Here is an 18,332-nt window from a genome sequence, read left to right as displayed (position 1 = left end):
AGTTAAAGTTGACGTAAAATGCTTAAAAGTCACCCTTGTATATGTAAAAGTTATCTACCTTTTAGTAATAAAAAATTTCATTTTAATAAAAAAATATTTATTCAAAATCACTAATAATGTATAAAATTAATCATTTCACTTTAAAATGTTTATCTAATAACTTTTTTTTAATAATATAAAAGTTAGAGAAAACTGAGTAAAAGTCAGAGAAAACTGGATTAAAGTTATGTTGGTGCACAATAAATTTATTGTACAACTTGTGCACGCAAGACCTTTTGATCTTAATATTGATCCTATTTATTTTATCACTAGGCCAAGACATCATTGGTACAAGAGTAGAATAGTTAATCGAAGGAGTATTAGGGGGGAGTAGTTAAGTCGATACTAATATTTAATTAAGGAGTAATACAGACTACTCCACAAATCACCTTTGTAATTAAATAGTTTAACACTTTTGTATTCAGCCTGCTACTTTGCTGCTGCTACTCCTGCTCCTGCTTTACTTTAACAGTTGAACTTATGGGTGCTCTCTCTCTCACCTCTGCGATAAACAGAACTTCTTACCCCGTCTAGCAATCTTGTCCACCTTTTCCCCTTCTTTTTCTTCTCCCATTTTAGCTCATTTCTTAATTTTATATGATTTCGATTTCTGGGTTTTTTTTCCTCAAATCATATTATTTGTTGAATTAATTTCAAGGTAAGGCAATTCAATTTGTTTCTGATTATTTGTTTTTAATTCATTTTTATGTTCAAATTTTGCTACTTTGTGCTAAAATTTGTGGGTTGCACATCAGTTGTTCGCTGAAATTTCCCACAGAAGAGTAGATCCTGAAAAGGGTTTTAGGGGGTTTACAAATTTCTGGGGTTCCAAAATGGAGGCAGAAAATGGAGAAATCAAATCTAAAATGGACGATTATGAAGTGATTGAGCAAATTGGCAGAGGCGCATTTGGGGTTGCTTTTCTTGTCCTCCACAAAGCTGAGCAAAAGAAGTGAGTTTCTGTTAATCTTGTTGATTAATTTGTTAATTACTTTGCTGGAATGATTAACACTTTGATTAGCTGAAGGGCTTAATTGGGTCCTATTTAAAATCCTTGAATTTGCTACATTTTTTTTAAATATTTTCAATTTATGGGGTTTAAGGAGGAGGAATGGGGGGATCAAAGATCAATTATTGGGTGTTGAAAACAGGTCAATGATTTTGAAAATGCTAAGAAACATGTCAAATAATATTGTATTTTTATAAAAATTGGTGATTGCTAATGATTTCTTTGTCGGTGTTAAATGGGTTGGTACTCAATTTTCTTGTGGTTGCTAATTATTCATGCCTTTTTACCTGTTTAGGTATGTATTGAAGAAGATACGCTTAGCTAAACAAACTGAGAAGTTTAAGAGAACAGCTCTTCAGGAGGTCAGTCATCAATCTCTAATTCTTGGATTTTCAATTGAATGTTGGTAGTTAAGATCTCTGTGTTTTAATTTGGTGGAGTAAAAATGTTGATTGTATTTACTTCATTTTATCGTGGATTTGATGTACGCAGTCTTAATGACAATATTGCGCATTGATCGCTGTTAACAATGTTTAGTTGATGCTTAATGTTTTTACTTTTAACTCCTTATAGTTAGGCCTTTGGCCTGTCGTGTATCATTTCCCTTATTATTATGCGCTTTACATACCTTGAGTATTACCTTTTGCTGCATTTTTCTTTGATCTTGGTAGGTCTTTACCAAATGTTGCATTTTGTTGAATTTGTTTTCTTTCTTATTCCCGGAAGACTAAAAGCTTTCTGTGCTCAATTGCGAAGTACCTAACATTTTTACTTTTTGCCTATGTCTTGTTGTTCTATTCAGATGGAGTTGATTTCCAAGCTACGCAATCCATATATTGTTGAATATAAAGATTCTTGGGTGGACAAGGTAAATATGAACGTTACATAGGTTTAGTGCATATTAGTGCCAATGAGGCAATGCTGTTATTTTGGTAATTACCTTTTGCTCTGCGTATTGATTTTACACAGTATGGATTTGGAATTCAAATGTTAGTGCAACAGTTTGAACTTCATTTTTCAAATAGGATGTAAATTTTCTCGACAACATTGCTACAAGACTATAAATTCACTACGAAGGCTTCATACAGTATTTCTTTTCCTCTCTCTGATGTAGGAATGCTGCGTATGCATTGTAACCAGCTATTGCGAAGGAGGTGATATGTAAGCAGCTGGCATCTTTGTGACTTTTATCATGTACTGTATGCTTTTGTCATACCTCAAGTTGTATATGACTGGCATGAAACTTGCAATAGCCACTCATCATCGAAAAATGCAACTGATCAGAGTGATCACATACTTCATTGTTCTGTCCAACGCAATTTAAGGAGCACCATTTTTAGTAACTTTTTTAGGTATTATTAACATTCTTTTTGGATGCAATTAACATATGACTGAATTGGGATAATATTCTGGATGATCAGGGCTGAGATCATTAGGAAGGCTAGAGGAGCACGTTTCTCCGAGGAGGTAGCAATAGATAATCATTTTCCAATTCTCGTTATATTACTTGCATGATCATGTAGAAACTCATTAACTGCTATCTTCAGAAAGTCTGCAAATGGATGACTCAGTTGTTAGTAGCTGTGGATTACCTGCACTCCAACCGCATCCTTCACAGAGATCTTAAGGTTTGTGAATTTGCATGTACTTGGCGTTACTATAAATGGGTTTGCTATCATGCCTGACTAATGTCAATTGCAATGTTACTATGTTTTATGTCAGTGTTCCAACTTGTTCTTGACAAAGGAAAACGATATTCGGCTTGGTAAGGGACAATGTCTGAAGGATTTTTTCTTAATTTCAACTTCCATTGACATGTATAAGAATTTTACCCTCTTGTGTGGGAGAGATTGGTGTTTACAAAGTTTTTTTTTGTGTGGACAATATAGGTGACTTTGGACTTGCAAAACTTCTTAAGCCTGATGATCTTGCTTCATCGGTATTGTCTTTTGAGCCTTTTCAACTTCTGTTGGGACATTTGCAGACAACTAATTTAACTTTGCTGATAAAATGTTTTTGTTGATGACTTGCTGTGTCTAGGTTGTTGGTACACCCAATTATATGTGTCCTGAGCTCCTTGCAGATATACCTTATGGCTACAAATCAGATATATGGTCACTTGGTAAGCAAAAAAAGTATTACGGTGATACTTTAAACTTTTAATCTTGTCCCATGCTAAATTACTCTGTTCTTTAAGGCTGTTGTATATTTGAGATTGCTGCACATCAACCAGCATTCAAAGCTAATGTAAGTTCCATGCTAAATTACTTCCATTGTAAAATAATTCTTGGTTGACGAGAATTTTTAGTATGATATTTAATGATTTTTTTTTTTAATTCTTTCTGATGAAATGAAACAGGACATGACTAGTCTGATCAACAAGATTAATAGATCAATCATGTCTCCGCTTCCGATTGTCTACACCTCCACATTGTAAGTGCCGCAAGAACCAAAAATGGATCATGTGCTCTAGATTTGTCAACCTCAACCCTCTGTTTAACTTTCATTTTCTTTCAATTGCATGTTTTGATTTTGTTATGTTAATCCATAAAAATAATGCACTGCATTACTTTATATTTACAATTTGTGCATCTGTTATCCAGGAAACAAATCATAAAGACCATGTTAAGAAAAAGCCCGGAATATAGGCCAACTGTGAGTTTCAGTATCTTTAACTACATACCTTTAGATTCTAGACTAGATTGCAGTTGTTGGATGTTCTCTGATGCATAGTCTGTAATATTTGTCACATGACTTACCAGGCTGCAGAAATTTTGAGACATCCCCATCTGCAGCCATATCTAGTCAGGTGCCGTGCCACATCCCCTTCCTATCTTCCAGTGAAGTCACCAACCTCAAAGGAAAAGACAGTGAGGAGACATTCGTCTGGTAAACCAAATAGGGGGAAAGATGGAAGAGAGGAAGAGCATAGAGCAGTAAAGCCAATTGGAAATTTTGAACAATGTGAAAAGATTAGTCATGCTATGCCAATGACTCCTCAGAGTTGTGACAAATCATCCACGTCTGCTACCTCAGAGGAAAACCTTGAAACAAAGAGAGTTGATCTGGTGAGCTACTTTAAGGATAGATGTGAAAATTCCAAATGTGAGCCTTCAGGCTGTGAAATGATTATGTGCAGCTCGGATGAGCTACGTGATTTAAAGAAAAATGATATTGAAGAAACTACAACCGGCAGTATGTTCACTAGTGATTCTCTTCCACAATGGGTAGATGTTAATATTGAGAACAAGAACCAACAGGGTATCTTAGAGCGTTGTGACAAACAAGATCTTACAGAGGGAAGTGGACAAATCAATCAAGTCATGCAACAGAAGAATGGAAAAACGACAATTTCAACTGATAATGGAAATTTAACATTGTCAGTTACGCAAAATGAGCATGTTGAACCCAGTTCTGAAAGGGTAACAGAAAATCAATGTATAGAAGATCAAACAACAGACAAGTGTATGCCATTAGAAAATGGTAATACGATTCCATCCAACAATGTAATTGAAGAAGAGGCTCTCAACACTAGTTGCTCCTCAAAGTTGGGTAATGGCAGTGATGAAGCAATTAGTCCGACACCAGCTGAATTGTCTTTGTTGAAAAGAACCCTAACAGCAATGAGTGGTGGTCAAACCAAAGGTGGGATTGAAGTTCCAACTCACCAAAGGGCTGATGCTTTGGAGTCTCTTCTTGAGTTATGTGCACGACTACTTAGAGAGGATAAGCTCGACGAACTTTCTGGTATTCTGAGACCCTTCGGTGAAGAAACGGTGTCATCCAGGGAAACTGCAATATGGTTAACAAAAAGCCTGATTGCAGCACATCAATCGGCCAAGACTACCTCAGCTTGATATGGATTTGCCTTGTCCATCACATTGTAATTTGTAAAAATTGTATGTGTGCATGTGTGTGCGCAATTCATAGACTTGGCTTCATTCAACAAAATTGTGAATCTTTTTTTTTCCTTTTTTAAAGTGATTGCTGGATTGAACTCTTTATTGTGATACAGGGGTTGCTTGTTTTTAATTGGTACTCCGTAATTGATAGCGCCGTTCAGTTGTGGAAAATTATTATGTCAAAACTGATGAAATTAACATTATTGTTCTTTTTGGTGAAAGAGATTAACATTATTGTGTATTTTCATTCTCGGTATATTTTTAAAGGTTAATCTCAAAGGAATGTATATTCTCGGTATATTATTGATGGATAAAGAAAGGATGTACTACCAAAACCAGTGGCGGAAGTCCAAATACATGTCTGGCATGTATTTGCAAAAACATGCCAACCCCAAATAAAAAGGTAAATGTAAATGTTAAATATTTTTGTTGGGAAATGTATAACGGAATTGTAAATTTGTAAAACGGGGTGGTAATTTCGCATTGCTGAGTTGGTATTGCTATTACAAAAATGGTATTGGTATTACAAAAATGGTACTAATTTTTTTTTAAATGAAATTCATTTTCCTTAAATGGTACTCGTTTTGTACTAAATTTTATAAAGTGATATTAATATCACAAAAATGGTGCTAAATATTTTAAAATGGTATTCATATTACAAAATTGGTACTCAATTTTTCTATATGGGATCCAAGTTGGCAAACGGGGTTGACTATTTAACAATTTCAAAATGGCTGGGAAATTACAAACAAGCCCATGACATGTATTTCATTATCAACGCGTCTCCTGTGAGACCAGTCACACCATCAACTTGATGGTGTGACGATCGCGAAACCAATAGCGTACCTCCTCTAAAACTATAAAAAAAGTAACAGATCTAAACTATAGAAGTAACATACCTAAACTAAAAAAGTACCTCCTCTAAAATTAATAAAAAAAAGTAACATACCTAAACTAAAAATGTACCTCCCCTAAAACTATTTCGTATAAAAAAAAGTAACATTTCTAAACTATAGAAGTAACATACCTAAACTAAAAAAGTACCTCATCTAAAATTATATAAAAAAAAGTAACATGTTTAAACTATAGAAGTAACATACCTAAACTAAAAAAATACCTCCTCTAAAATTATTAAAAAAAAAAGTAACATGTCTAAACTGTAGAAGTAACATACCTAAACTAAGAAGGTATCTCCCCTAAAATTACTCCGTATAAAAAAAAGTAACATGTATAAACTATAGAAGTAACATACCTAAACTAAAAAAAGTACTTCGTCTAAAATTATATAAAAAAAAGTAACATGTCTAAACTATAAAAGTAACATACCTAAACTAAGAAGGTATCTCCCCTAAAACTATTCCGTATAAAAAAAGTAACATGCATAAACTATAGAAGTAACATACCTAAATTAAAATAAGTAACTCCTCTAAAATTATAAAAAAAAAAGTAACATGTCTAAACTATAGAAGTAACATACCTAAATTCACAAGTGTGAACTGGTCTCACCATCAGTTGATGGTGAGGACAGTCTCATATAAAAATTTGGGTTTCATAATACCACTACAAGAATTTGTATCTTTAACGACAACCTAATTACGACGGGTCAAAAATCCCGTCGCAAAAGCCTTTTGCGACGGGGTTAACAACCAAACAATGACGGGAATAACCGTCGTAAATGTCTTTTACGACGGGTTTACGACGAATTTACGACGGGATTTCTATTAACGACGGCCCCCTTTTATGACGGGTTCGCGACAGAAAATCCCGTCGTTAATCAACGATTATTGGCCTTTCGCGACGGGATTTCCCGTTGTTAATAGTACAATTTCTTGTAGTGTACATGTCTGGCTGCGATTTTGACGCCCTCCAAACCAGTGAGAGCACTTGGCAACATAACATCACAATAATGGTGGCATGGTAACATCACAATTATGGTAATATTAAGCACAAAACATTAACTTCTTCATTTCCATGATTGATTAAAGGACAAATTTAATACGGGGTAGTTTTCGTACTACTCCCTCCATTCCTTTTTGTTGTTCCCATTTCCTTTTTTGGCATTTCTTTTTGTTGTTCCCCTACTGAATCTTTACTATTTTTGGCCATAGTTTTTTTACCAATTTACCCTAAGATTCCCCACTATTTACCAAAAAACCCTAAGATTCTACCCTTTTTCCACCCTATTTTTCCCCACCACCCTTATTTAATTATTTAATCATTCCCCATAACGCAAACCCACTCCCCGTCCCTTTCACTCTCTCACCTCTTTCGGATGTCTCTCTCTCTCTTCATTTTCTTACTCTCTCTCTTCACTCTCTCTTCATTTTCTTATCTCCCAGTCTCTCTCTTCATTCTCTCTTCATCCGTTTCTCTCCTCCTCTCGCGCTTTTCACTCTCTCTCCTCCAAAACAACTCTCCATTCTTCAGATCTAAAAACGAGATCACCGCCACCACTGCAACGAAACCTCCGCCGCATGTATTATGGCTTTAGATCGTGAAATTCGACCATAAAAACTCTAGATCTAGAGTTTTCATGGCCGAATTTGACCTCTAAATCCTCAAAATCGTGAGTGATACTAAGGATCAAGTGAGTATTAATTTATTTTTGTGCGTGTTTTTGTCGAATTTTTGGGTGATTTTTGTCGAAAATTTGGGTTGATTTTGGTCGTTATTTTGGCTGATTTTTTGGGTTAAATTTGGTTAAATTTGGTGGTTGATTTTGGGTATAATTTTCTCGAATTTCAAGGTTTAATTTTCTGTTTTTTAGTCGAATGTCTGGGTTTAATTTTCTCGAATTAATTTTGAGATGGCTGATTTCGATATTTTGACGAATTTCTGGGTTATTTTTTATTGAATTTTTGGGTTGATTTTGGTCGGGTTTTTTGGTTGATTTATGTCGAATTTTTTTGGTTGATTTTGGTCGAATTTAGTTGATTTTTTGGGTTGATTGTGGTCGGATTTTTGTCAAATTTTTTTGGTTGATTTTGGTCGAATTTTGTGGGTTGATTGTGGTTGGATTTTTGGGTTGATTTTGGTCGAATTTTTGGGTTGGTTGTTGTCGAATTTCTGGGTTAATTTTGGTTGAATTGCTTGTCGAATTGCTAGGTTGATTAATTCGAATTTTTGGGTTGATTTGGGCGAAATTTTGGGTTGATTTTCTCGAATTTTTGGGTTGTTTTGGTCAATTTTTTGGGTTTAATTTTGGGTTGAATAAATCTAGAATTTCTGGGTTGAATTTTGGGATGAATTTTGGGTGTAATTTTCATCTGGGTTTATTTATGTCGAACTTCTGGGTTCATTGTACCGAAATTTTGGGTTTATTTATGTCAAATTTTCTTGATTGTTTGTTTTGTTTGTTGATTTGTTGATTTCGAAACTGGTTTTTTTGTTCGAATTTAATTTGGGTTTTTTGTTCAAATTTAATCTTGGTTTTTTTGTTCGAAATCTTGATTGTTGATTTGGTCGAATTATTGATTGTTTGTTGAATGTTTTGGTTTGATTTTTCTTGATTTTTTTGGTTTGAATTAAACTGGTTTTTTTTTTTTGTTGTTAATAATAAAATATCTCCTATTTATCTTATTTCTTTAATATTTTCTCTCTCCTTCCTTTATTTTAAATATATAATCTCTTACACATAATCATTATTCTTACACCCAATCATTACTCATATCCCAATACAAACAAAGATTCAGTTTTCTTAAAAAACCCCCAACATTCCTTGTGGGAACAACATAAAGGAATGGAGGGAGTACTAGATAACATGGTACACACCATTATATTCAGGGTTACGTGTTGACGTTTATATACATTATCCTATTCTCACACATAAGTTAATATCTATATATGTCATACTCTCAACTACATTTAATTAAGTTTGTGTTGACATCATGCTTATTCAGGCACATTAGCATATGTGTATTAGTGTCACCTACTCATCCTCATTTCTTCGAAGTTCAAACTAAGAATACATTAGCATATGTGTATTAGTGTCACCTACTCATCCTCATTTCTTCAAAGTTAAAACTAAGAATCAAAGGACTTTGTTTATTTTATACGCAAACTATTCAATATTTAGTACTTTTTTTGTTTGGAAATACTCGCAACGTTGGACATTTTTGCGTATTCTGATGCATAAATTTTTATTGTTAATATCTTAAATTTTCTTCAAGCAAAAATTATAAAAAATTGATATTTTGAAATTACGCATTGAGATGAATCTAACAAGATTCAACAAGACTATATTTTATCTAATATATAATTCACCAACAATAGTCAAAGTACAATATGTGAATAGTGTAAAAAGATCAAAGCCGCGAGTATTTATAGACGGAGGAAGTGTTATTTAGAGATTTTTCATATAGAAATACAAAAACAAAAATTTCAACTAATTTTCAATCTATTACGTAGTACTTGAATTTTACGGGAAATAATATTGCTACTAAAACAAAACAAGTGCCAAAACCAATTCCTGAAACAAATTTGAATATGGAGGTTTTGTGTAGTTGATTGAGTGATGGTGATAGACCACATTCTAGAAGAACTTTCCTTGGCTTTGAAGAAATGCAAAAGGAACACCCGACCTCATACCCTCTCAAGTTTGGTACACAAGAAGTGGAGCTGTCGATTTCTTCCATGCATCTTTATTTGGTGTGCCAACACGTACAAACCTTAAACACAAAGGCAAACCAATTACTTTATGTTATAATGTCAGTTTAATCAAAGGTACGTCCTACCAAAACCTACGACGTACCATTAATATCTAAACTCTCTCTATATATATATTTGGACATTTGTGTTCTTTAACAGTTCAATTCATTAGTCCCTCAAAACCATCCTTAACCACATTAATTACCAATATTATCATCTCTATTAAACGTCACTACACCTAAGAAATGGCTAAACAATCATCTACGGTTCAATCAATGATGTTGGCCATGGTAATGGTGGTCTTTTACTTTGTCGCCGTTAAGGGTCAAGAAACCGGGCTTTCTCCGCTACCGGCGGCGGTTGCTGGAGATGGCATTACATTGCCAATTTCTGGAACATTGATGGTCTCCTCTATGTTAATCTCTATTTTTGCATTTTTGTTAAACTGAGTGTATGTATTTGTCGTTGGGTTATTATGTTTGTGTGTGTCTTTTCCGGGTTTCCATACACTATGATCACTTTTATTTGATCCACTTTATAATAATTTCTATTGTATTTTTTTGGTCTACCCTGTATTCTACTAGTATGTGTTATTGACATTTAATGTATAGCATTATATTATTTTTTTGAGGTCATGTATAGCCTTATGTAAAGGTTGGTTTACGTGAATATAATAATAATAATAATAATAATAATAATAATAATAATAATAATAATAAGATTTCCTTCTGTTTGATTGGGAATACATTTTGGTTTTTATTTAGTTTTTTTTTTTTTTCGTTGGTGTGAATAACCACGAGGCGAACTTAAATGTTATACAAGCCCCTTAATACCTAAGTTTAATTAAGATATTCAAAAACCAACATAAGTTGGTGGAGTTGGTGGAGAACTTACCTTGCGAATTGGAGGTCACATGGTCGAGTCCCATCAGCAAACAAAAATGTTTGGGAGTGACTCAAGCGAAAACCTACGTAGTTAGACTGGTTAACTATGCTAGGTGCTGATTTAGTAGGGTCCCTTAACTTTTTATTGATGCCCAAACCCTGAGTTCTTATCACCTCAATAATTTCTTATATTTCTTCTTTTCACTTGCAACATAGTCCCGCACTACACAACTTACGGAGGACATAATATACTCTCCTAAATGATGTTTAAGTTTTAATTAAGTTCTTCATTTACCTATTATATCCTCTTCAAATTGAGGCTATGTTTAATTTGGTTGAAAAATAATAAACGTTGAATTGGATCTTGCCACATTGAATTATGTTGCAAGTTAAGAAAGAAACAAAGGAAGTACAAGATAAGTTTTATTAATTATGTCAATAACTCAATATTGTAATGTTTATGTGAATTTTCATTCTTATTTTCGTCCATCGTCCATGTCAAGTAGAAATTTCAATTATAATCTCGTCTCATTTTCTAGTGCAGTATTCATACTTATTCATAATGTTTCTAGTACTTATGCATCTGGATTATTCAAGAATCGAAGTTGATTTGCTTTATAAAAAGAAGATATCATCGCTCCCAAAAAAAAAATCTATTGATTCTCTCCAAATTGGTTGGACCGTAGGTGCGATGATTTACTTCTACGTTTACCCGTTCAAATATCATCTTAAAATTTTAAATATACATAGTAAAATAACTATATATGTGTATCAACTTACTATTAACCACTTCGAGTCTCTCTCTAAAAACCAATCCTCCCCCTTCTCACTAAACTTCGATCACACACCCTACCGCCGTCGTCACCCCAAGGCGGCTCGCTGGTGGCCGAAGCGATCCTAGCTCGCTAAAGGTCGCCGGCGAGCCGCTGTTGCCGCGTCCTACTCTATTGTCTCTGTAGATCGGAGGCTCGTAGTTTATTTTTGGCGAAGAAGAAGAAGACGGAGCAAAGCTTGACATAATAAAAAGCTTCAAACTCCTCTCGGTTAACACCTTCTCACCGGATTGTTCATAGGATTAGTTAGTGGAGCCAATTTCAACCGACGTTTCAAGCGAGAGGGTTAATCGGATCTGAATTTCAACCTTGGGTGACCTAATTCCAAAGCTATCCCGAGCGCCGCCGCCGTTAAACACGCCGCACTAGTGGAAAAACAGTCATTTAAGCCATTTGCGTCGCACATTGGTGCGACGCAACTGGCTGCGACGCAAATGAAAAAAGTCATTTGCGTCGCAGATTTGGGCGACGCAAATAAGAGTCATTTGCGTCGCGGATTAGTTAACCTGCGACGCAAATGACCTTTTTTTTAACATGCCGAAAAGTCATTAGCGTCGCAGTTTAGCTAAACTGCGACGCAAATGACTTTTCGGCATGTTAAAAAAAAGGTCATTTGCATCGCAGGTTAACTAATCTGCGACACAAATGACTTTTTAATATGTTAAAAAAAAGTCATTTGTGTCGCAGATTAGCTAAAGTGCGACACAAATGACTTTTCATCATATTAAAAAAAAGTCATTTGCGTCGCAGTTTTAGCTAATCTGCGACGCAAATGACTTTTGGATATTCTAAAAAAAAATGAGCTGCTGATTTTATTTAATCCATAGATTAAATAAAATAAGCAGCTTACAATACTAGTATATTCAAAGCATAAAAATAAAAGTAAACTAGGTGAAAATTTCGGCAATATTTCCTTTGTAATTTGACCCTCCCCAATACCGGAAATGTTATAATACATTAATATATACCTGTCAAAACAGTTTACAACCCAATAAAGGCAAATTCACCATAGATCAACCAACAGGCCTTAGGCATTGTCACCTCAATGCACTCAGTGAGCGTCGAACCCTTCGCAAAGCTGCCACAAGGGAGGAAGCCTTAAAGGCAATCCTTGATTCTCAACCTCCCTCTTTCAATTTCGACCTGAGTCCGGGTTTATTAGGCTTATAGTAATGATCAACTTAAAGTAATATCGGATTTCTCATCATCATCATGCTATCACCTCCAGTTGTTGAGTTCTCCCCTGTAAGTCCTGAAAACTGTAGAGGACCCTCAGGTGAGGCAGATTGTGAGCTACTTTGTTTTAAGGACTCACTACATTCCCGTGTTCTGCAAAAAACATATGTATGCGTGTTTTTTATAGGTATCCGCAATTCAGCAGCAACCTACAGACAAAGACAACAATAACAGAAGAATAACTTATACATACTTACAAGTTTTCCAAAGTGTACATATTATATCAGCTACCCATATGTATTAGCAAATATCACCTGAGCAGATTTATTAAGCTGGAGAAGTTTGCAAAGCACAGGAGCTTCAGTTGAAGAATACACAAGGTTCACAACAGTTTGATGGTTGTACAAGTGCGATGAGTGCAAAATCAACTACCACACCATTGTGAGAACTCAAACACGGAAAGTATTAATTTAAAGACATGATTTGGGTTTAAATAGAGCAACTTAAAGTTCATGATGATGCAACAAACCTCGAGACCAGATATTCCAATTTCTGTGCCAGAAAAGAAGCAGCATCATCAGCAGTCCCGCCAGAGAGAGGGAAGCTTCATCAGCAGTCACGCTAGAGAGAGGGCTTCACTAGTATCTCTTTAAGTTTTGTGGCGGCATCTAAATTAAAAGCTTCCACCGCCAGAGAGAGGGCAGCTGCAATAGCAATTGTTGGTGCTCCACGAACCACCATATCCTTTACTGCAGACCTGAAAAAAAGAAAGATAATACTGCTTAAGATGGGTAGTATATTGATTGAAGGAACAAGAACAGTCAGTTTTTCCTAAAGCTTGGCGACATCTTAATAGTCTAGTAGCAATGGTGACTGGCGATAAACTGAATCATCCAACCATCCAAGGTATTTTATGCACCAAAAACATGACAGTGGGGAAATCAGAGAAATATCAAGAAGGTTTTAATGTCCATATGTGCCACGATTAATCTAGATTCATGACAAGTATCTAACCATTGCACAACTGTACGGGAGAAAGGTTTATTGAAGTTCACATGAAGTTACTGGATCTTTTAAGGAGTCCAGTACCAGTTTATTGCCTTTAGGGTTCTCTGTCTTGTCTAAAAACAGCGAGATCTTAGTAAGATTTACAATGTTACAGAGATAATGAAATACACCTTTTCAAGACTGGTTACATCGATAACAATATGATTCAATCCAACAGGCAAAACACCCCTCAACCCTTAATAGTGTAAGCCTAAGACCACTTGCAATCAAACTGTCAAAAATATCAGGGTTGCATTCAACATCGACTAGCTTAAGACTCTAAATATTAGCAAAGATCTTGAAGTCACGTGGTGGAGGGTTCATAACAAAACTCATGAGTTTCAATTTCACCGACTCTTTGCATTTGAAAATATGACAAGGTATGAAAATTAATTGCATGCACTCAATTATGTAAGTTCATCAAAAACAGTAACTTGGACATAAAAACTCTAAATTTTGTCTACACCGTAACCTAATTAACTACCCCTAATTCCCTAAATTGAATATGAATTGGTCAAAACTACAAAAAAAACATTAAAAGTAAAAGCAGCTACCAGAAAATGACTTTCTCATCAATAATAACTAATGTATTTAGCAAGAACAGAGACCATTTCAGACCTATAATCTGATGAATTAGTGATACAAAGGAAATAATACTTCAATTAAAATGATGTACAGAAATAAAATGACAAGAGAGATTAGAGAAATACCAACGAATTTGCTTGGGAGGCTTCAAAATTTCATTGTTGCCAAATCTTAAGTGACCAAATTTTTGCTTCTGCATCAAAGTTGTTTTTTCTTCGAAAGCCTTTGCTGCGCTTTTGCTGCATCATCCTCATCTACGTTCTTAGATGCAGGTTTTTTTTCTTTGATTTTTCCTAGAATCGTCGAACTTTAGCCTGGCACAAACATCAAATTTGAGTTAGCCAGATCTACTTATGTCACATCCTCACGATTAGATAAACACTCAAATTAAGCATTCTATTTACCCAACCTACATAAATTTCTGCGACTATGGACAAAAATTAAAGTGAAATTTAACAAATTTGACGGGCAAAATTAAGAAATACCTCCAGAAATCCGAAAATTGAACAAGTGAAAGGAAGAGCGGAAGAGGAGATAGAATCAGCTCCCCAAATTGTGTTATTCTTCGTCGCACCGCTGAAACCTAGGGTTTTGCCTCTGAATACCGAATTCGCATAACTTGAGTTTTCAAAGAAAATGAAGAGATTGGGATGGTATGGTGAGAGAAGGATTTGAAGGACAAGCGCAATACTGATTTTGTTAAGGAGAGACAGAGGTTTCGGAGTTTCAACAATGAAGATCTGTGAAAGAAGAATGTGCGAGAGAAAGGGTGGTAGAGAGGAGGCGGAAAAGGGTTTAGCTTGTTTAGGTCATGACTGCATCGCACCAAAAGAAAAAGAAAAAGAAAAAGGGATCACTTCGTCGCGCGTCCATATACCTGTGACGTAAATGACATGTCAATTGCGTCGCATAATAAGCAATGTGTGACGCAGATGACTAAATTGACCTACAATGGGTACATTTGCGTCACATGTTAATTAAATAGCGACGAAAATGATAATTTTTACCCAAATTAGTTGCTTTTTCGTCAGTCATTACAATGTGCGACCCAAATATACCGACGCAAATAAGTATGTTTGTACTAGTGCCGGTAAAGGTAAAGTTAGGGTGAGAGTTTCTAATTTGGATTAGGTAGTGTTAGCTTAGGGTTGTTGGGTCTGATTTCTTGCGGGGTTTTAGTGTTTTAATGGTATTCCTAGTCGTTGTCGTCTTGCGGTTTCGGTAACCCCGATCTTGACGGTTGGTAAAGACTAGAGGTCTGGTTTTTAGGGGTTTTGGCTATTTTCATCGGTGCTTTCCTAGTTGTCGTCGTTCTTGCGGTTTCGGTAACCCCGATCTTGACGATAAAGGTGTAGACTAGGTTAGGGTTTCTGTGTTGGTGTAGTATAGCCAAATTCGTTGTCCCTTCAGACTTTGTGTGCCAAGGTTTTGTCCCGCTATCGTTCTCCTCGTTGGTGTCAGGTTGTTGTGTGGTTTAATTAGTTGTTTTTTGTGTGGTTTCCTTCAAATGTTCGGGGTTTGCAGTAAAATTTGGGTAGAAGTAATGGTGTTCTTTTCTTTCATAAGTAGTTTCTCTTTTAATGTGGTCACTTGTTGTTTAATTGGACTTCCAATGTGGGGTTGTCCATATTGGTTTGTTGTTGAGTTGGGATTAGTTATTTGGTATGGAGAGATGTTGTTAATTGGTATCCTTCCCTCTTCTCAAGAATGGTGTTTGGGTGTTGGAGGAGGTGTGTTGTGTGTTAAGGAGGAATCAATTTTCCTTGTTTGTGGTCTTGGAGGTAAAGTTTTGAGTTTCATGTCAGGGATAGGAGGTATATGTGGGAGGGGGTTTTGGTGTCCATGGATTTTGGTTGCTAGTTGGTGTTTGAGGTTAACTTATGTTAATTATCAATTTAGGTTAGTGATTAGAATGTTTCTCATCACTTTCAAAAAATCTTATTTGAACGATGCTCTCCTTTCGGAGGTTCATAGTATGCTCCCCGAATCACTTATAGTGATTCATGAGGCTTGTGAGCAATTCACAAGTCATATGCAACCAATTCATGTCATTACTTCTCTTCCTTTCCTTTCTTGGCTATCCAAGTTTCACAGGTGTTCAAGGGAATCTCTCAAGGTTTACCAACCCGGCTACGACCCAATTTCAAATAAGGAAAACAGAAGCGGAATTGGCTTTGGCACGCTATGCATAATACGGCGTTGTAAACAAAGTCACGACAACGACCAGGAGGCTACAAGCGAAGAACATGCTACCCTTATGGATTTTAGAAGCTTGTTGTTAGTGTTTTGTGTAACCCTGATAGTTTGTAGTTGTAGTTTGTAATAGTTTGTTTTATTTATGCAAATTAAGCCAATGTCAAAAAAAAAAAACTTACTATTAACCATATTGACATAGTTAATTAAATAAGGTATTTAAAAAAAATCACCATCCTGTATATAATTAAGGAAATATTTATAGCAAGTGGTTATAAATGACCATTACCCATCAATACCTAAAACTTAAAAAGGAAGACTATGGATTATTAGATGACATATGTCATCCCATCTTTCCTCTATTATTTTTTTTTTCTTTCAATTTTTCCTTTTTGGTTTGTTTCACAAATTATTTTACAGCTTTAACATCCCAATTCATCTTCCTCATTCAAAATCAATTCACCATTTAATTCATATATAACTTCTTCCACCTTATCTCCCTCCTTAACACTTGATATTAATCCACCATCTAATTTGTATATTTTTTTTAACTTTTAACACATCGAAATCACAATCCCTTAATAAAATTAGCCCTTTAAAAAACCGCTTAATAACCACTATATAATTACCCATTAAACGAGCTCAAAAGCTAGTTAGTATTGGAGAGGACGACACAAATATTGGTAAAAAACAACCTCAAAATCAAACTTGGGCAGCATCATTTAACCGCTTCAATCCACAAATTTAACTAATTATATAGTAATCTAAAATATTTATATCAAGATATTTTAGATAATCATCTTGTTAATATGGGTAAGGTATTAATCGTATTATGCATGAGCATATTAAGACAATTTAGGAAATTTATACCGAAATAAGATGGCTATTATAGACACCTAATTCGTATCTCTCCTAATGGGATGATGACGATACCATTATCCTTGCTAGGTGGTTGGTGCAACTCCGTGCGGAAGTCCCAATTGCTGAAGTTTATTCCAAAACCTAAAATCCAAAGTCTAATCCCCGAGCTCGTTCCCATTTCGGAACTCGGTACAAAATTCAATTTCCAAAATCAATTTCAAAATCCAAACACAATCTCACCCAATGGACCTCTCCATTGGTTTTACAAGGTCCTTTCAAGTAGAAATGACATTAAGCAATCCAAATTCGGGCGCCGACCCATAAAACCGAGCATGCCGGGCCCAGTCCCGTAAAATCGAGTCCAAACACGAAATTCAAATTCAAAAACGGCTTATTTTTAGACGCAAACCTAAGCCTTAACCTCCAAGCAAACACTACGTGCCAAATTCGTACCAATAGTACGAAGGTACAACAATACAAGACAAAACAAGGACGGTGTCATCGTCCTTATTTTGGCGGAATCTGGGCCACGTCACCTGTACCAGCCCACACTTTTGAGCTGCTATTTAGAATTACTTATTTCCCACTAATTACATTTAGAATTCAATTTACAAAACAAAACCCAAATTAAACCTTATAATCAACTAAAATACACAAGAGATCTTGACCTATCATAATCTTTGATGGCCTCATAACATTTCAGTCAAAATTATTCCTTCCTCGATCACATCTGTAATCCACACCTGATCTTACACAATACCTGCAAAATCACTAAAATTGATTCTGACCCCACTAGGACAGGTTCAAAGAACAAAGTCAGGAAAATAGAGTACACATTGCCCAACCTGAAACCCATTTTAGTGGCTTAAAACATAATTTCATGATTTATTTATTTCAAAGATAAAACGGATTCAATACGAATCAAATAAAATTCAAATTAAGACTAGTAACCAAATTGCAATAATTTAAAGCACATGAAACATTGAACACAACTTTGATGTTTATAAATGATAAATAAATCAAGCAAAGGTTTTGACTCAGTCACCAGGCGTTTCCCAAAGATCGTAAGGTTTATATTTTCAGAAGTCTTCAAACCCATTTTTAAACATAAATAATCTCATCTGCTTTGAGAATGAATCCATAACAGATTCTCAAC

At 35.2% G+C, this 18,332-nt stretch overlaps 1 protein-coding gene across 1 annotated transcript; it reads left to right on the top strand.

The window, feature by feature from the left end:
• Positions 1-424: 424 nt before the first annotated feature.
• On the top strand, positions 425-5,104 carry LOC110804746 (serine/threonine-protein kinase Nek6). Its single transcript, XM_022010352.2, has 14 exons — positions 425-697; positions 795-991; positions 1,344-1,410; positions 1,851-1,916; positions 2,163-2,209; positions 2,470-2,515; positions 2,596-2,676; positions 2,771-2,813; positions 2,938-2,987; positions 3,089-3,170; positions 3,246-3,295; positions 3,408-3,481; positions 3,652-3,703; positions 3,811-5,104. The coding sequence occupies exons 2-14, from the start codon at positions 873-875 to the stop codon at positions 4,903-4,905; spliced, it is 1,872 nt and encodes a 623-aa protein (XP_021866044.1). The 5' UTR covers positions 425-697; positions 795-872; the 3' UTR covers positions 4,906-5,104.
• The last annotated feature ends 13,228 nt before the right edge of the window (positions 5,105-18,332 follow it).

Source organism: Spinacia oleracea, chromosome 3, assembly GCF_020520425.1.
Source record: "Spinacia oleracea cultivar Varoflay chromosome 3, BTI_SOV_V1, whole genome shotgun sequence".
Classification (NCBI taxonomy): domain Eukaryota; kingdom Viridiplantae; phylum Streptophyta; class Magnoliopsida; order Caryophyllales; family Amaranthaceae; genus Spinacia; species Spinacia oleracea.
This window is presented reverse-complemented; position numbering and strand designations above follow the sequence as displayed.